Source organism: Lynx rufus, unplaced genomic scaffold, assembly GCF_022079265.1.
Source record: "Lynx rufus isolate CCGP_SWC_20201006 ecotype Redwood Valley unplaced genomic scaffold, mLynRuf1.p SCAF_18, whole genome shotgun sequence".
In the NCBI taxonomy this organism is placed as follows: Eukaryota; Metazoa; Chordata; class Mammalia; order Carnivora; family Felidae; genus Lynx; species Lynx rufus.
This window is the reverse complement of record NW_025814832.1, coordinates 7104981-7125264: the sequence shown is the minus strand read 5'-3', so window position 1 is coordinate 7125264 and position 20284 is coordinate 7104981. Positions and strand designations below refer to the sequence as shown.

General features: G+C 38.3%; 1 protein-coding gene across 1 annotated transcript in view; it reads right to left on the bottom strand.

Moving 5' to 3' along the window:
* ATAD5 (ATPase family AAA domain containing 5) overlaps positions 1 to 20284 on the bottom strand; it is a 47151-nt gene that overhangs the window by 10077 nt on the left and 16790 nt on the right. The window contains exons 7-17 of the mRNA XM_047080828.1: positions 16300 to 16484; positions 13674 to 13831; positions 12446 to 12605; positions 11653 to 11982; positions 9996 to 10092; positions 8233 to 8312; positions 7910 to 8052; positions 7662 to 7812; positions 1982 to 2155; positions 1109 to 1242; positions 303 to 396 (exon numbers count right to left, since the gene is read on the bottom strand). Coding sequence (XP_046936784.1) covers positions 303 to 396; positions 1109 to 1242; positions 1982 to 2155; positions 7662 to 7812; positions 7910 to 8052; positions 8233 to 8312; positions 9996 to 10092; positions 11653 to 11982; positions 12446 to 12605; positions 13674 to 13831; positions 16300 to 16484 — 1706 coding nt within the window. The remainder of the gene's footprint in view (positions 1 to 302; positions 397 to 1108; positions 1243 to 1981; positions 2156 to 7661; positions 7813 to 7909; positions 8053 to 8232; positions 8313 to 9995; positions 10093 to 11652; positions 11983 to 12445; positions 12606 to 13673; positions 13832 to 16299; positions 16485 to 20284) is intronic.

Below are 20284 nucleotides of genomic sequence, written 5' to 3'. Positions count from 1 at the left end.
AGTAGACTTTTTTTTTTTTTAAGTTTATTTATTTTTTGAGAGACAGAGTGCAAGCAGGATAGGGACAGAGAGAGAGAAGGAGGACACAGAATCTGAAGCAGACTCCAGGCTGTGATCTCTGATGCAGGGCTCAAACTCACAAACTGAGATCATGACCTGAGCCAAAGTCGGATGCTTAACCAACTCAGCCAACAGGCGCCCCTTTACTAGCAGACTTTTAAAGGAACATTTCTAACTAAAATTTGGGGCTTTCTCAAATATTTTAACCAAAAGTAATTAGCTGTAAAATCACTGTTACCTACCACTTGTAGTAAGGATTACAGGTCTTTTAGTTGTTGCCATGAATGTTTTGATTGCATTCAAAAACCCAGCATCTTCCTCAAAAATGACATCAACCTAAGAACCATTTATGAGAATATTAGTGTACTGAGTAACAAAACATGTGCTGGATATGTCATGTACACATACTAGATACACTGTAAGTCTGTCAGAGACAAAGTTTATGAATTTATTAAATTTATGAACACTGTGAATTCAGCCCACACTGAAAGCTTAAAATGTTTTACACCATTGTAAGTAAAAAAAATTATCAAATAAATATTAAACCAAAAAAAGCAGTCACCTATACCTGAACAAGTATGAATCAGAATAATTTCTATAATCACTGAACAATAATTAATAACCCTGAATTGCATTAATCATCTTTCTGAAAAATTCTTCTATGGTTGCAGTTTCATTCACTTAAAATTCAAATAGATACAAGTCTTCCTGACTTTCTTGGCTATTTTACAACACTTCACAGTAACACATGCAGTAATCTGTAGAATAAGTTTTTTTTTAACGTTTATTTATTTTGAGAGAGACAGAGAGAGAGTGAGAGAGTACGCATGCATGCACAAGTTGGGGAGGAGCAGAGAGAGGGAGAGAGAATCTTAAGAAGGCTCCGCAACGTCAGAGCAGAGCCTGAAGCAGGGCTCGAGCTCACGAACTGCAAGATCATGCCCTGAGCTGAAATCAAGAGTCGGACACTCAACTGACTGAGCCATCCAGGCACCTCATACAAAAATTTGTATTATAAGATATCATGAACATATGTCCACAAGCCTACCTCCTCAAAAAGAATGAGAGATGTTGCGTTTTTCCTGTTGGATTCCTCAGCTCCAAATTCTTTGACATTTGACTTAGTTGTGTTTGTAGATTTAGTCTGAATAATTGGTTTCTGTTCACAAGAATTTTTGATTCCTGCATAAACAAAATATTAATATTTTAGATTCAAATCAACCTTTAACAGAACACTGGATATTTCTGTAAACTAAGCTCAAAGTGAAACCCCCTATCAAAACTGAAACAAGGGTGGGGGAAGAAAAAAGCTGAAACAAAATATCAAAACTCCTATATGTATGACCTTCAAAGTAGCTGAGGTTTAATAAATAGCAGTAGGAGGTACCTGGGTGGCTCAGTCAGTTGAGTGAACAACTCTTGATTTCAGCTCAGGTCATGATCCCAGGGTTGTGGGATCGAGCTCCGTATCGGGCTCCACGCTAAGCCTGGAGCCTGCTTAAGATTCTTTCTCTTTCTCTCTCTCTCTCTCCCCACCTCCCCCCCTCCCCTTGCCACTGCTTGTAGTCTCACTCTCTCTAAAAATAATAAAAATAGGGGCACCTGGGTGGCTCAGTCAGTTGAGCGTCCGACTTCGATTCAGGTCATGATTTCACGTTTGGTTTGTGAAACCTGACCCAGAGCCTGCATTGTATCCTCTATCCCACACACTCTCTCTCTCGCTCTCTCTGCCCCTCCCCCACCCACACTCATTCTCCCTCTCTCAAAAATAAACATTTAGAAAAATAGATTACAGAAAAATAAAAAAGAATTAGAACATTAAAAAAATAAATCGCAATAGGAACTCATGAAATAGAATATTTTATGTATGAAGGTCATTATTAAAAAATATCACATATATTTTGTCAATTTAATGTCTTACCTTTATTATTTTCCAGAAGTACTATTTCTTCATTTTTTTTTGGCTTAGAAGAAACTTTAAAGTAATTTGCCAAAGTTTTAGGCGGAAGTGTTCGTTTTGGTACGCTACTTTGTGGTGACTGCGGAGGAAGTTTCCTTGGTGATGTAATAACTTTCTTAGGAGAGCTTAATTTTTCTGCCAAAACCAAATTTACGTAAAGGTAAATATTCTAAAAGTTAAACAGATGGTAAGACTGAGTTATCCACAGCCTATATTTCTACTCCTACAAGTTAAAAATTGATACAGAAGTTTTCTTTCATTCTTACACTGTGTACAAATATTAGCATATTGTTACAGTTATTCTATCATCAGAGAAGGTAAAACTGGGCATTTGGAAAAGACATTCTTTTCCAAACAAACATACATCCTTGAAGCAAATAATGTTCATAATCCCTCCATTCACTTTCTGTACATCTGCTTGGGTTCAGAGGAGGCTGGAGGAAGAGAGATAATGTACATACTGAGCACAGACAGAACACTGTTATCCAACTTCAGTTTCCCTATAGTATGTGGATATCACAAGCAAAGAATGTTTTTTTAAGGATACTATGGAGGATCAATACAAAGTTTAAAAGCAAATGTTTGATCTCTACCCTCCTGAGGTCCTATGGCACCAAGCATTTGCACCAGAGCATGTCTTTTCTCCCCTCCAAGTGCTCTGATTCAGTCCTCACATGTGCAAATTATTATTTGCACCCCATCTCCACAGATCTTATGATATTCTTTGCATATTACGGATGTTTGAAAACTTACCGAAAATTTTGAATTTGAGATATTATCCTAGACATCACTATTATGTCATAAACCCAAGAAGGCTCCACACCAGCAGCCCAGAGCCCAGCATGGGACTTGAACTCATGAATCATGAAACCAGGACCTGAGCCAAAATAGAGTTGGACGCTCAACCAACTGAGCTACCCAGGTGCCCTGGAACATAATCTTAAAATAAAAAAATATTTCTTTATATTGAAGAGATTGCGATTTATAAAAAACTCACTATTTTGTCCTTATTTTTCTAATTTTGGCATAGTACAAGGATTGTTTGATCATGGACTGGCATCAGTCCGAAGACTGGTTTTAGAGAATAAATGCCAAGGGGCACCTGGGTGGCTCAGTAGGTTAAGTGTCCAACTTCGACTCAAGTCATGATCTCACAGTTCGTGAATTTGAGCCCCACATTGGGTGGGGTCTGGAGGATTCTGTGTCTCCCTCTCTCTCTGTCCCTCCCCTGCTTGTACTCTCTCTCAAAAATGAACATTAAAAAAATTAAAAAAACTAAAAAAAAGAAAATACATGCCAAATTTAAATAATATACCTAGTAGGTAGTAGGTACTTGGCTAAATTTTATTGATATATTCTTTTCTTTAACACATATTTTTGAGAGAGGGACAGACAGACAGGGTGTAAGCAGGGGAGGGGCAGAGAAAGAGGGAGACACAGAATCCAAAGTAGGCTCCAGACTCTGACCTGTCAGCACAGAGCCCAATAGAGGGCTTGAACTCACAAACCGCAAGATCACGACCCGGGCCGAAGTCATACGCTTAATCGACTGAGCCACCAGGTGCCCTTATTTATATAATCTTCTTAAAGGATCTTTCACCAAAACAGCTCCATGGAGAAGTAGCTACCTTCTAGGTCTGGAACATCTTAACAAGCCAGAAAGCAAAAACAAATATCAAAGATTACTGGGGCTATGTGTAAAGGACACGAGCCAATTAAGTCAGGTTACTGCTAGTCAAAAAGCACAAAAAGAAAAAAGGGCTCTGCATTTGGCCAAGACATATACTGGAGTTACCAATCTATCTGAAATAACAGCAAATAACTAAGCATAATATATGAAACAATGCTTTTTAAGACTTTGGAAATAATGCAAAAAAGGACAGTGATACCTAAGAGAAGAAACAAACAAGGTGAACCCCAGGAATTGCCTGGTTCCTGCCTTGAGACAATGTATAGGCCACAGTGAAGAGGGGGAAGCCAGTCCAGAGGTTTCCTTCAGTTCAGGAGACTGAACAGGCTTCCAGGGAGGCCAAGGCTGATTGCAATCACAGGGCAGAATAGTGAAGAGCAGAGAGCTCCACGGAGTGTTCCAGAAATCTGCAGAGCATCTCCCTCAAGCCTTCAATGGAGTAGTGATCAGTGAAAGATTAGAAGAAATAATCTAAGGCTTACAGAGAGCTGGGAACAGTTCCTCTTCCCATTAGAACGGCAAACTTCAGAATTAATGGGGAAGTGGACAGAGTACTCAGAAGGATTCTACCTAAGCAATGACAAAATTTGTCTTACACTAAATGCTGCTATGGTCTTGCTAATATAGCAGAAGACCCGAAATGATCAAACTGTTTCTAGGTGACTTAAGTGTATTCCAGAACAAAATTCAAGAGTAGTTATGGGAATGTAGAAATGTCCAATACCCAACAAGGTAAACTGCACGAAGTCTGACATCTGATCAAAATTATCAGGCAACGGGGCGCCTGGGTGGCGCAGTCGGTTGAGCGTCCGACTTCAGCCAGGTCACGATCTCGCAGTCCGGGAGTTCGAGCCCCGCGTCGGGCTCTGGGCTGATGGCTCAGAGCCTGGAGCCTGTTTCCGATTCTGTGTCTCCCTCTCTCTCTGCCCCTCCCCCGTTCATGCTCTGTCTCTCTCTGTCCCCAAAAAAATAAATAAATGTTGAAAAAAAAATTAAAAAAAAAACCAAAAAAACCCACAAAATTATCAGGCACCAAAAAGGCATGAAAATACAATCCATAATGAAAAAAAAAAATCAATTAACTGAACCCAACTCAGAAATGATACAGATGACAGAATTAATAGACAAGAACACTAATTAATAAACAAGAACACTATGACTAAAATAGTCATAACTGTGTTTCTTCTGTTCAAAAACTTACAGGAAAAATTGGGCATGGTAACACAAGAAACTATAAAAAGGACCCAAGTCAAGCTTCTAGAAATGAAAACTACAATGTATGAAATAAAAAAATACATTGGATGGCACTGACAGTATACTAGATACTGCAGAAAATAAGATCTGTGAACTCGAATAGTTAGAAACTATCCAAGATGAAACATGCAGAGCAAAGGAAGACTGAAAAATTGCACATGCAATAATCAAGCTAGAAGACAACTCAAGGTGGTCTAATATATACATAATTAAAATTGTCAAAGGAGAGGAAAAGAGAAAAATTATTTGAAGAGATAACATGTGCTGGCGAAGATGTGGAGAAAAGGAAAGCTTTGTGCGCTGTTGAGGGGAATGTAAACTGGTTCAACCACTATTGAAAACAACATGAAGTTTCTCCCCAAAACTAAAAATAGATCTGCTATAGTTGTGCTTCTGGGAAACAAAAATGGGATCTCAAAGATATATACACACTCCCATATTTACTGCAGCATGATTCATGACAGAATGTGCTATGGAAACAACCTAAGTACCCATGCATGAATGGATAAGATGTGGTATATATACACAATGGAATATTATTCAGCCGTTAAGAAAGAACATCCTGCCATTTATGACAGTATGCATGGACCTGGAGCACATGAGGCTAAGTGAGGTAAGTCAGACAGAGAAAAGCAAGCACTGTGTGACATCACTTATATATGGAATTAAAAAGTCAAACTCACAAAAACAGAGTAAAATGGTGGTTGCCAGGAGAAAGGGACTGGGGACAGGATAGATATTGTTTAAGGGTACAAACTTGCAATGAGTAAATAAATCCTAGAGATCTAATGCACAGTATGGTAAATACAGGCAACATTGTATTATAATCACAAAACTTCCTGAGACTATGAATTATTCCAACCACTAAAAAGAAGTGATAATTATGTAACATGATAGAGATGCTAATTATCAATGCAATGGCAAGCATATTACAATATAGAAATGTATCAAATTAACACTTGTATTCCCTAAATTTATACAATGTTATATGTCAAACCTATTTTAAGAGTAAAAACGACACAATGCTTGGAATTTTCCAGATTTGATGAAAACTATAAACGCATACATCCAAGAAGCTCAACAAACCCCAACCACATGAAACACGAAGAAAACTCCAGCAACCCACATCAAAATCACAGCTGTTTAAACTAGTGACAAAAAGAAAATTGTAATAGCCACAACGAATAATGAACACAAAGGACTGAAACACATTAAATAGATCCAAATCCATGAATTCCTCATAATACTAAAATAAAAAAAAAAAATTAGACTACCCAAAAACTCATTGGATAACTTTAGAGATTACTAGGGCACCATTACTTTAAGAACTGATAAATGAAAGAAAAGAATGGGAGTGCCTGGGTGGCTCAGTCCATCAAGCGTCTGACTCTTGATTTTGGCTCAGAAGTCATGATCTCATGGTTGTGGGATTGAGCCCTACATCAGGCTCTACGCTGAGCACAGAGTCTGCTTGGGATTCTCTCTCTACCCCTCTCCCCCACTCATGCTGTCTCTAAAAAAAACAAACAAAATAAATTTTTAAAAAGGAAAGAATGAAACATTTCCCATGCCTTTCCTGTACAAATTGTATGTCAAAGTGTCCAAACAACTGATGAAGAGAAATTCTCCTTACAATTTCAACTAATAAATTCAGAAAGGCTCAGTGAATTACAAAATCACCCATTTTTTAACTCCTAATGAAACAGTCTACTAGATAAAGATCATTCATGGCTACATAAAAGAGTGATGGGGAACTTTATAATGGATGGATCAGCCTGAAAACAACTGAACTCACTGAGCCATGTGAATATCACAAAAGTTATCTTCCGCTTTGATGCCATAGGAAGCACACAGCCCCGCCTATGCATGTATGGTAGCCCTGAAACAGAACCTTAATCTAATCAATATCGCAGATCTAACTGCCAGTTTACAAGAAATATAGGGAAGAGGAATATGTTAACTGATGCCATGAACATACAATCAGCGAAATCCAAAATGTGAGAGATTTTATGAAAAATGACCCACGTTCTTCAAAAAATAAATGATATGAAAAGGATGAGGGAATTATTAGGGAGACTGGAAGATATTTAAAACACATCAGTCAAATGTAAGATGTAAACCTTGTTTGAATCCAAATTTGCACAAACCATTTGAAACAACAAAACACCAAAATAAGAGTATGTATTAGATCAAATTAAGATATATAGCTAATTTCATTAGGTCTAATAATGATTACTGTGGTTATGCTTTTTATTTTACGTTTATTTATTTTGAGAGAGGGAGCAAGCACGTGTGTGAGCGGAGGAGGGTCAGGGAATCTCATGCAGGATCCGCACTGTCAATGCAGAACCCAATGTGGGCCTCGAGTCCACAAACTGTGTGAGATCATGACCTGAGCTGAAATCCAGAGTGAGACGCTTAACAGACTGAGCCACCCAGACACCCCTGGTTATGCTTTTTAAAGGCCCTTATCAATTAGAGATACCTACTGAAGTACATACAAATAAAATTATATGATGGTCTTGAGGTTTATTTTAAAACCATCCAAGAAAACATAAAAAAGGTGCACGCACATGTGTGTATAGGAAAAGGTTAAAAAACAAAACGCAAAAAAAAAAAAATGCTGATTATTAAAATTCTTTTTGTAGATTTCACTTTCTCTCAAAGGTTATGACCTAAGCAAAAGAATTTACTTACTTGGTGACTTGCCTAGGTTGTAACTATTAAAAAAACAAGGTTTCTGAGAGTTTACACCTTGCTTGTCCACTTGATGGGACTGGGTAGCTTCCTTCAGTTGAGACAGAATTTGTCTACCACTGCGCTGAGAAGAGGCATTGACTTCAAATATCTGGAAGAATACATGAAAGCAAGGCAGAATGGTCGGTCTTCCTTTAATTCGAGTGCAACAGTTACATTAACATCCTCCTGGCGTAGCTGTTACTAACCTTAAATCCAAGCTCCTGAGCACACGCATACACCGCGGCAGTCTTCCCCACTCCTGTCGGCCCTGTTATCAGAACAGTATTGCAAAGGCGATTCTCTTCTTCATCATCTGAACTGCCTTTAAAATCAATGCTATCCAACAGATCTGAAAAATTATTCAAATGCAAATTATCATTTGATAATTGCTCAGGCAGCAATAGATGCTAGACACTTATTTACAAAAACTAGGAAATCAAATATAAAATACAATTAAAAAATTTCATACACATTTAGAGCCAATCTAACTAAACACGTTCAGTGAAATGGAGAAAATGCCTCAAGATACCTTCCTGTTTCTCATCTTTTTTTCCCTTCAAATTTTGTCTTTCTTCCAATTCGGCTCGTCTCTTCCAGTCTTTCAACCAACTGCCATAAGAAAATATGTGTTAATTAACTAATTCACAGAATAGAGCCTTATCTCTTTGAATCAACGAAATAGTAAAATATTTTTACATGGGCACAAATATTTCTAAAGGAAGTAATTTTTTACCAAAATATACAACACTGTATGTACAAGGATATCCACTGCAACCTTGTTCAGATTAGGTTCCAAAGGGAAAAACATAAAAGTACTTCAGTAGGAGAAAAGAGACACTACAGTACCCTCACCTATGAAACCAGTACGGAACAACTATAAAGAGTTCAGGTAGACTGTGTGATGATATGAAACATGTCTAATACACAGTGCTAAGTATAGGCAGAAAGATTAAGTTCTAGCTTAGAGCTAGACTGCTCAAGTTTGAGTTCCAGCACCACTACTTTCAAGCTGGGTGACCCTGGACAAATAATTCAACCTCTGTAGGTCCATTCCTTATCTATAAGATGAGCACAGCAGTATTGACGCTCATAGTATAGTTGTAAGGATTACAGGGGCTAAGAACAATGCAAGCACTTAGAACAGTACTAAGCTCAAAGTGTTAACTATTATTATAGGCCCCTATTTCTTATATGAAATCCTTTGGACCAGGTGAGTTTTAGAATTCAAAAATTTTTTTTTTAATTTTTTTTTTCAACGTTTATTTATTTTTGGGACAGAGAGAGACAGAGCATGAACAGGGGAGGGGCAAAGAGAGAGGGAGACACAAAATCGGAAACAGGCTCCAGGCTCTGAGCCATCAGCCCAGAGCCTGACGCGGGGCTCGAACTCACAGACCGCGAGATCGTGACCTGGCTGAAGTCGGACGCTTAACCGACTGCGCCACCCAGGCGCCCCTAGAATTCAAAATTTTTTAGATACTAGAAAAGTAATTTGGTACATATACCACACATAACACAATACCCCTCTGGGGTCTCTGGTATTACAAAATAATCACTTAATGTTTTTATTTAAAAAAAAGATATGAGGGGCGCCTGGGTGGCTCAGTCAGTTAAGCATCTGACTTCAGCTCGGATCGTGATCTTGTGGTTTGTGAGTTCAAGCCCCGCATAGAGCTCTGTACTGACAGCGTGGGCCTGGAATCTGCTTCAGATTCTGTGTCTCCCTCTCTCTCTGCCCCTTCCCTGTTTGCACTGCGTGTCTCTCTCTCTCAAAGAACAAATAAACGTTAAAAAAATTTTTTAAAAAGGTATGAACTCCTACCAAGTGGGATCCATAAAAACCGTAAGTTAGTAACTTTTAATTTTTAGAACTTTTTTGGATGTGGGAATTGTAGACAAAGGACTATGGACCTGAATTAGTAGTAATATGACCCTATTTGTTAGGAAGAAAGGAGCTAACATATGCATAAATTTTTTTCTGGAAGATTCTACAGAAACCTTTAATAGTTGTTACCTCTAGAGAGTAGAAATAGAAAAGAAGGATATTTACTTTTCATGTTTTTCTTAATTTTCTTTTTTACAAAGATTTTATCATACAAGTAATACTTTATAATTTCTATATTTTAGTATAAATAAAGTAAATAAATAGTAAAACTAGATTCAAACAAACTGAACACTAAACTCAAACTAGATTAAAACTAAATAGTAAAACTAGATTCAAACTAAACAAACTAGATTCAAAACAAACTAAATGTAAAATTATTTCTCAATTCTTTTACATGTTTTACCAACCTATGTAATTTTTTTATAGCTAGCTCATTGCCTATGAGCTCACTGGAGTTCTGGGGTTGATACTTTTCTGTCCATAGCATGTCTTCAGTTCCAGAATCTAAAGCAAAACATATACATTGAACCATTGTTCCTTAACATAAGCATATATTTTTACACATTTACATTTGTTTCACATAAACAATGAATATTTGTACAGTATTTATATTTACAAAATGTCAAAGGGCAATTTCAAAACTTTACATTTAAAATTCTTCATATCATATTCTTCGTATCTTCATATCAATTCTTCCCCCTTAAAAACTAACCACCATAGGAGCACCTGGGTGGCTCAGTTGGTAAGTGTCTGACTTCAGCTCAGATCATGACCTCACAGCTCATGAGTTCGAGCCCCATGTCAGGCTCTGTGCTGACAGCTCAGAGCCTGGAGCCTGCTTCAGATTCTATGTGTGTCTCTCTCTGCCCCTCCCCTGCTTGTGCTCTGCCTCTCTCTGTCTCAAAAATAAATAAACACTAAAAAAATAATTAGCAAAACAAAAAACAAAAAAACCCAAAAAACTAACTGCCATAAAGTCTCATGGAAGTAAAGTTTAAAAGTTGGTACTCAATTAGGGGTGCCTCACTGGCTCAGTCAGCAGAGCATGTGACTCGATCTCAGGGTTGTAAGCTCAAGTCCCATGTTGGGGGTAGAGATTACTTACAAAAAATTATGAAAAAATAGAAGTACATGCTTAAAATTTAAGTAATCACTAAAAAAACATGATATATGAAAAGGAATTTATTATTTCTTAGGAAATAATCTAAAGAATAAAGGCAGCGTAATTTTTGTGAAGCATCCTTTGATCCCTGAAAAGAAACATTAAAATATCCTACAAAGTCAACCTAGGTAAATGGAGATGTGCCACACTCCCGTTTGAGAAGACTGAATGTGGTAAATATGCTGATTCACTCCAAATTAATCTATACACTAATGCAAAATCAAACCCCAGTGGGATTTGTGGAATAAGAGAATCTATAGTTTATTCAGCAGAGTAGATACATGAACATAGTTTTATTTTTTAATTTTTTTTAATGTTTATTTTTGAGAGAGAAAGAGCACGAGCAGGAGAGGGGCAAAGAGAGCGAGAGAGATGGAGACACAGAATCTGAAGCAGGTTCCAGGCTCCAAGCTATCAGCACAGAGCCCGACGTGGGGCTCAAACCCACGAACTGCGAGATCATGACCTGGGGCTAAGTCGGACGCTCACCCAGCTGAGCCACCCAGGTACCCCGATACATGAATAGTTTTTAAAAAAACGATAGAGGAGACTTGCTATACAAATATTAAAACATCCATTCAGCCACATAAATGGACGAATAACTCAATTCAATAGAATATTTTTGAAAAAGCTAAAGAACCCAAATGGGAGTAAGTCAGAGACATGTTAAAGAGATATAATCCCAGGTTGTTTAAAAAGCACACAGAAAAATCAAAGACCAAACACCTATCTGTTAAATGTGGTTTTCTGTAAGACTGATTATAATTAGTAAGGCTTCCACTTCTTGTTTTATAAACATATATTGTTCGAATGTTGCAAAGAACATATATTAAAGAGAAAATGAACAAGAAAAGAAAACAAACAAAAAAGTTCTAGGCCCAGAGGAAGAAGATCTAATTTACCAGGAACAGGAGATCTTTCTGATGTAGGCTCTTTGCCATCATCTATTATCAGAACATCAGAATCTTCAACTGCTTCTGTTTCTATTTTACATGTTGTACTCGAAGCAGTTTGTTTCTTCCTGGATGTTTTAGAAAGAAGGCCTTTACAAGAGTCTAGCTTTATCCCAGTGGAGTTGTTTCTTTTGTCAAGTTCTTCTGGTTTCCCATTTATCTTTTTTGGGCTTTGTGAATAGTCGTTTGGCTTCTTTCTTTTTGACTTCTGAATTTCCGTTTCCACTCGTTTCCTTTTGGTTTCTTTTTGATTCACATCAGGTTCGAGTTGTGGACTTTCTATTTCAGAAGTTAGAGAAATGCATGTGCTTACTAATTAACAAAAAACAAATTTTAATATCCAAAATCTTAATATCACTTCAAAATATCCAACAATCTTATTACTACAAAATGAAGAGGCAAGAATCAAATGTGGGCCACTGAAAGCAAGCAGGATATTGTGTTATTTAGATTGCCTTTTGTACAAGTTATATAAAGGCAAGTCAGTTCAAATGATCTCACCTAAGGCTTTCCTTAAATGAACTATTAATATTTTAACAAAATTAAAGCTGTCTTTGGGTTTGTACCTGTGGAGAATGGCAGGGGCCAACATTGCATTGAACAAGATGCTTTAATACAATTGAACAATTTTCCCTGCCAACCATAAGCAATATTCTCTCAGCGGACTTCCAAGAGTCAAAGACTAAGTCTTAATGTTTTCAAAAACAAAGTGTTAATGTAAATGATAACAGTTATCACTAACCTTGTTTACGATGACACTCAGAAAGTACCTGGTGGTCACTTCGTTTTTTAAGAAGCAAAGAAAAATATTTCCTCAAAGAAAATTCGGGATTTGACCACCTAATTTCCTCCAGCAAAACATTTCTTACTTCTTCAGTCAAATCTTTCCTTCTCTCCACAAACTGCAATAAAGAAAAAAAAGCTCAATAATGGACCCACATTGTCTGTTCTTTTAAAGACGTTTCGATTTTTTTTTAAGTAATCTCTACACCCGTCGTGGGACTTGAACTCATAACCCTGAGAACAAGAGTCGCCTGCTTCACTGAACCAGTCAGGTGCCCCCCACATCGTCTATTAATATTAGTCACCAACCATTTTCTGTCGATAACTAGTCAATATTAATGTAGGATTAACTTCAGTGACTAAATAAAACCTTAACAGCAAAGCTGCATTTACATAGTTTTTAGGGACTTAATTCATATTTTTCTTGTTCCCTCTTTCAACTAATTGTACTTTACACATTAGATTAGAATGCTGATTTACACAATATCTAAATGTGCTATATAATCTAATATTCTTTTGAAACTGGCTACCCTTAATTCCTTTTTTTTATAGAATTTTTTTTAATGTTTATTCATTTAAAAAAAATTTTTTTAACGTTTATTTATTTTTGAGACAGAGAGAGACAGAGCATGAATGGGGTAGGGTCAGAGAGAGGGAGACACAGAATCTGAAACAGGTACAAGGCTCTGAGCTGTCAGCAAAGAGGCCGATGCGGGGCTCGAACTCACGGACCACGAAATCATGACCTGAGCCGAAGTTGGCAGCTTAACCGACTGAGCCACCCAGGCGCCCCATGATGTTTATTCATTTTTGAGAGAGAGAGAGAGAGAGAGAGAGAGGCAGAGAGAGACGGAGACACAGCATCCGAAGCAGGCTCCAGGCTCCGAGCCATTAGCACAGAGCCTGACGTGGGGCTCGAACTCACAGACCACAAGATCATTACCTGAGCCAAGGTCCGACACTCAACCAACTGAGCCACCCAGGTGCCCTGGCTACCATTAATTCTTAAAATGTTTCTAAAGCTCCAGGAATATTTAAAAGAGATGTCTACCTCATTTGGGATTTATTCTTTAAAACTGGACTCCAGGGAAAAAAGAACTTTAGGCCACAGTAGCAGATATCTGTTTGCTTTCCCTCTGAAGATATGAAGGAAACACCGTACAATATCTGGGATCTCTGGTACTTACCACAACAGCAGAATTAGTACTTTTAGAATTTGAATTCAATGTTGAAAATTCACCAAGAGCAAGAACACATCTTGAGAGATCTATTACTCTAGTATCCAGTTCTTTAAGTTTGGTTAAGAGAGGGCAAGTGGGTGGTTTCAAATGCCACAAATGGCATCCTAAAGCAAAACAGAAAACAAAGGTCTTAATTATCTTCATTCATTACATCGAATGCCAAATACGCAAACGTGAAAAGACCTGACAGCTACATAGTTAACACAAAAATACCAAAACTCAAAAAACCAAACTCCTCTCCTCCAACAAATACAATTAATAAAAATATTGAGTCTTCCTTCCCAACTGTTTAAAATAACCAAGTGATAGCAAACTTCGTTTCTTTTGAAATCAACCCTTGCTACTAGGGGTAAGAATTTCAGGGGCAGTTCACATCCTGGTTTAAGGTTTAAACTGAGGGCAGACCCGGCATACCAGTAAATAAATGTGTGATTAACTCCTCCGGTTCTATTTTTTTCAAGTTTATTTTTATTTATTGTGAGAGCGAGAAAGAGAGAGTAAGCATGGGAGGGGCAAAGAAAGAGGGAGACAGAATCCCAAGCAGGCTCTTCACGGTCAGCGCAGAGCCCGATGCGAGGCTCAAACTCACGAGATGTGAGATCATGACCTGGGCCAAAGTCAAGAGCCGGACGGTCAACTGACTGAGCCACCCAGGCGCCCCAACTCTTCAGGCTCTAAAAGAGAGAGGTTGTCTCTGTGCTTGCTTCATCTCCTGATCCACAAACACATATGATAAGTTTTACAGTAGCACTCTGGTGAAAATGTTGATCAAAATCAGGGAAGAAACACATAACTAACTTCTACAGTTGAATATACTATTGGAATATGCTGTATAAAACTGAACTGGTGAAAATAACAAGAAGGGCTTCGTCCACCGAATGGCCAATGGCAGAGCTGAGGAAGAAAGAGAAAGAAGAATATCACCAGAAGGGCTGGCTGGGAAGTTCCCTGTACAAATAGGAGGCTGAACAAAACTGAAAAGCTATCAAGGTCAGAAACACAAAAGGAAAAAAGAAAGAAGAGAACATAGAGCATATTTTAGGAGTAGAAGGAGTGCATTAAACCAAACCACAAAGCCAGCCGAGAAGAATACAAATGCTTTTGTGCATGCACGCGAGCGTGCACACTCACACACACAAAACCCTCTAGGTAGGAGCAATGACAAGGAAAAGAAATAAAGCTTTGTACACTTTTGGTAATTAAAAACTATGTAAGTCAAGTAAGATTGTGGTTGCGGTAGCATTTGAATCCAACCAGAATCAGGTTCTGATTAAGCTAAGACCACCGTGCAGAAGGCTTGTGCAAACAGCTCACCCTTGTGCATGGTGTGTATGAGGAAAGGGTGAACTGGAGTGCGGAGCTACTTGCTGCCTGCTCCAGGGGGGATTTAGATGCAACGAGAGGAAAAGCTGTTCTGGAAAGGAGGCAAACAACTCCCTTGCACATTCAACAGCCCATCGGACGAGGACAGGGCTGGAGCTCCTCTGAGAAAGTCTTACAGGTGATCTGTTCACACACAGGCTGCATGAGTGAAGACCACTGCCTTCCTTTCGGAACACAGTGCCTCCCTGGAGAACAACATCCACCTGAGGTCCCGCCCGCACGCCTGCTCTTCGCTGCATAAGGTGGTGAGGGCTGAGGATGCCTCTGGCTCTCTTGCCCTGACACCCCATATGCAGTACAGGGAGTCCAAGACTGAGGAAGAGACAATGAAACACATACTGCGAATTCTCACTAAAATCTCCTTAAGAATTATCTTTAGGGCGCCTGGGTGGCTCAGTCGGTTAAGCGTCCGACTTCGGCTCAGGTCATGATCTCGCAGTCCGTGAGTTCAAGCCCCGCATCAGGCTCTGTGCTGACTGCTCAGAGCCTGGAGCCTGTTTCGGATTCTGTGTCTCCCTCTCTCTCTGACCCTCCCCCATTCATGCTCTGTCTCTCTCTGTCTCAAAAATAAATAAACATTAAAAAAAAAAAAAAAAAAAAAAAAAAAAAAAAAAAAAAAAAAAAGAATTATCTTTAAACTTTAGCCTCATTTCAAGTCAACTTACACTTCCATATTACTTCTAACATTTAAAAATACTTTCTTTAATATTTATTTATTTGGGGGACAGCGCAAGCAGGGGATGGGCAGAGGGGGACAGAGGATCCGAAGGGGGCTCTGTGCTGACAGGCTGACAGCAGAGAGCCCAAGAAGGGCTCAAACTCACGAACTGGGAGATCGTGACCCTGAACCGAAGTCAGACGCTGAACTGACTGAGCCACCCAGGCGCCCTGCATTTAAAAATATTTAATTATAGGGGCGCCTGGGTGGCGCAGTCGGTTAAGCGTCCGACTTCAGCCAGGTCACAATCTCGCGGTCCGTGAGTTCGAGCCCCGCGTCAGGCTCTAGGCTGATGGCTCAGAGCCTGGAGCCTGTTTCTGATTCTGTGTCTCCCTCTCTCTCTGCCCCTCCCCCATTCATGCTCTGTCTCTATCTGTCCCAAAAATAAATAAACGTTGAAAAAAAAAAATTTTTTTTTAAAAATAAAATAAAAAAATAAAAAATATATATATTTAATTATAATAAACTCACCATCATCTCTTTGTTGTACGTGGACAACTCTCTGGAAACTAGTACTCGCTGCAAGGTACACATCTAATACAGCAGCTTTCTTTGCAATCTGTCGTTTCAGCAAATCCGGCAAACCGCTCATTAGGAAGTCGCGCTTGGCTTGAAACTGCACATCACAATCCTGAGACTTTTCAGATGTATCTTGGCTTTTAAGAAAATGATGCGACAAAGGAAAGCTAAGGTTATAAACACTTAAAAAAATACACAATACTTTTTAATTTCAAAAAATGAATCCGCTATCTGAGATGTTAGCTGGGCACATTCACTTTTGCTTATCATAAAAATGAAAGCTATCAGTATTAAGAAATTAAATAAAAGTAAATATATAGAGGGAAAAAAATGACTTGAAGAACATCCAGCAAAATGTTAACAGAGTCTATCTATGAGTGGTAGGTGAGTTTTTTCCCTTGTGTATTTTGTCTTCTTTTTAAAAGAACATGCATTTGTATCATAATCAGAAAACAAAGTAAGTGCTATATTTCAAAAAGTTAATATCAGAATTTCTAATGTGATGTTTCCAATATAGTAGCAAGACCATTAGGGCCTTTATTACTGATGCCTCAGTTTTACCTCGCTTATCTTCATATTGCTAATCCTAAGAGTCCTGACTTTGGTGGGAGGGAGGCGAGGAGGATGGGATACGAGAGCAGCGGAAGGGGGAGAGGGTGGTACGACAGCTAATCTGCCCTTCCTAGCCCGCCATATATGGAAAATTGTAATATTCTCTACAAACAGAAATTTGAGTTGGTAAGTAAAAAGAGGATGCAAAGACTTCCATTTCTCTTTTCCTTTCCTTTTTGAGAGAAATGAGGGAAAGAAGAGATTTAAAGCCAGTGTGGAGGCATTTATCTCAGAAAAGAGGAGGTTTTTTTACTGCTTTTTTTACTGTTAGTTGGAGGGAAGGAGGAAGAGATTCGTGAAGTTGTAGCTAAGTAGGTATGAGATTGGCGTACCTGGCTGGCTTGGTAGGTAGAGCATACAACTTTTTTCTTTTTTTAACGTTTATTTATTTATTTTGAGAGAGAGAGAGAGAACGCGCACACATGAGCAGGGGAGGGCCAGAGAGGGAAGGAGAGACAGAATCCCAAGAAGGCTCCACATTGTCAGCACAGGGCCCGACGTGGGGCTCAACCTCATGAACCTGTGAATTCATGACCTGAGCCGAAATCAAGAGTTGGGCTGAGCCACCCAGGTGTCCCTAGCATGTGACTCGATCTTGGGGTTGTAAGTTTGAGCCCCATGTTGGGTGTAGAGATTACTTAAAAATAAAACCTTAAAAAAAAAAAAAAAGAGTATATGCCAATAGCAGAAGGTAAACTTTAAGGAGAAGTGTACAAAGTGCTAATACAAAATATACACATATTATATATATGTGATAAACTGTGTAATATATACAATTATAAATAGCTTTGAGTATATGCGTATATATAAAAAATATATACATACTTATATATGTATCCTAGCTTTATCTGCTTTATCAGACAGACCCAGGTTGAGAGTCTCCACACCTCAATAAACACAGTCAAGGACATGGGAAATCTTGGTGAAGGGGATAGGAGTTCTTTGTAGTAGTCCGGCAACTTTTCTTAAAGTTATTTCAACATAAATTATTTTTTAAATTCTTTCATAGTATACCAATTTAGGAACATAAGAATAATTCTAAGAAACTTCTAAGAAATTTAAGTTAAGTAGTCCAAAACCAGCAAATTTCTTCCTTCAAACAATTCTACTGGGTAAAGCAAAGGCATATAAGATAATAGCATTAGGTGAAATGGTGGACTGTGGTATAGGTTAAAAAAAAAAAAATCAATTGTATTTCCACAGAAATCAACAATTGGAAAACAATGCCGTGTATAATTATATTAAACACATGAAATACTTAGAGATGAATTTAACACATGTATAAAACCTCTACACTGAGAACCACCGAACACTGGTGAAAGATATTAAAAATAGAAATATAATGTTCTTGGATCAGAAAAAATATTGTTAAGATATCAATTCTCTCACTATTTAACAGAATCATTAGCAAAATTGTAGGAGACTTCTGCATGAATGTTGCTGGCATCTTTATTCTTAAGACTGGAAACAACCCAAATGTCCATCAACAGGTAACCAGGTAGACAAAAAGTGGTTTATCCATATAATACTATTCAGCAAAAATTATGACCTACTGATATATGGTTGACCTTGAACAACATAGAGGTTAGGGTTGCTGACCCTCTGCACAGTCGAAAGTACATGCATAATTTTTGACTCCCCAAAAATGTACCTACTAATAGCCTACTACTGACTGGAAGCCTAAAGGATTAACATTAACTGTCGATTAACACATAGTTTGTTGTGTTGTGTATACAGTATATATATTATATACTATATTCTTAAAGTAAGCTAGAGGCAAAAATATTGGAAAATCATATGGAAGAGAAAATACATTTTCACAGGACCGTAATGTAAAAACCCACGTAAGTGGACTTGCGCAATTCAAAGAGTCAACGGTATTTGATAACATGAATAAATCTCAAAATCATCAAGCTGAATGAAAGAGGCCAGATGAAAGAGTGTATTACCATACGATTTCATTAATACAGAATTCTAGAAAATGCAAATTAACATACAGAAAAGAGACAGGTGCTTGCCTGAGCTGGGACTAGGAGGAGGACTGCAGAAGGGCATGAGGACACTTGTGGAGGAAAAGACTTTCTGGATAGTGGAAATAAAGCATTATCTTTACTGCAGTGGTGGTGCTTTCACTACATATACAACTGGCAAAGCTCACCAAGTTATACACTTTAAATACAGGTGACTATGTAATTTATACTTCAATAAGGTTCAAATTTTTAATTGATTAAAAATAATAAAAAAATAAATAATAAAAAATAACACTATACCACTAGAAACCCATGAGAATGGCTAAAATTAAAGTCTGGGGGCACCTGGTGGCTCAGTTGGTTAAGCGTCTCTTTTGTTGTTGTTGTTGTTGTTGTTTTTGATGTTTATTCATTTTTGAGAGAGACACAAAGCGCAAGCAGGAGAGGGGCAGAGAGAGAGGGAATCTGAAGCAGGCTCCAGGCTCTAAGCTGTCAACACAGATCCCGTCGTGGACCTCAAACTCACGAACCGTGAGATTATGACCTGAGCCGAAGTCGGACACCTAACCAACTGAGCCACCCAGGTGCCCCTAAGCATCTAACTCTTGATTTCAGCTCAGTTCATGATCTCACAGTTCATGAGATCGAGCCCTGCATTGGGCTCTGCACTGACAGCGCAGAGCTTGCTTGGGATGCTCTCTCTCTCTCCCTCTCTCTGTGCCCTTTCCCTGCTTGCATGTGCACACTCTCTCTCAAAATAAATAACCGATAAAAGAAAAGTCTGATAATGCCAAGCGTTAGCAAACGGAGCTCTCATATACTGCTGGTGGGAGTATAAATGGAACAACCACTTGGGAAAGTTCGGCAATTCTTACAATGTTAAACGTACACCTACCCAATGACAGAGCAATTCCACTTCTAGGTATTTACTCAAGAAAAATGAGAACACTGTCTGCGCATGGAATGGAATGGAATGGTCACAGCAGCCTTATTAATAATAGCCAAATACTGGAAACAACCCAACTGGCCATCAATAAAAGAATGGATACACACACTGTGGTATATTCATATAAGGAATACTACTCAGTAATAAAAAAGAAAAGACTACTGATATATTACCTTGGCTAAGAGAAGACAGAGACAAAAGTGAGCGTCCTGTATGATTTCATTTCTACGAAATTCTAGAAAAGGCAAACCAATCTATGTCAACAGAAAACAGATCAGAAATTGTGTGGGATTGAGTTGGGGACATGGATTAATTGCAAAGAGGCAAAAGGGAACTTTCTGGAATGTAGTGAAAATGTTCTCTATTGTGATGATTACACAGATGTGTACGTTTGTTAAACCTCAAACTG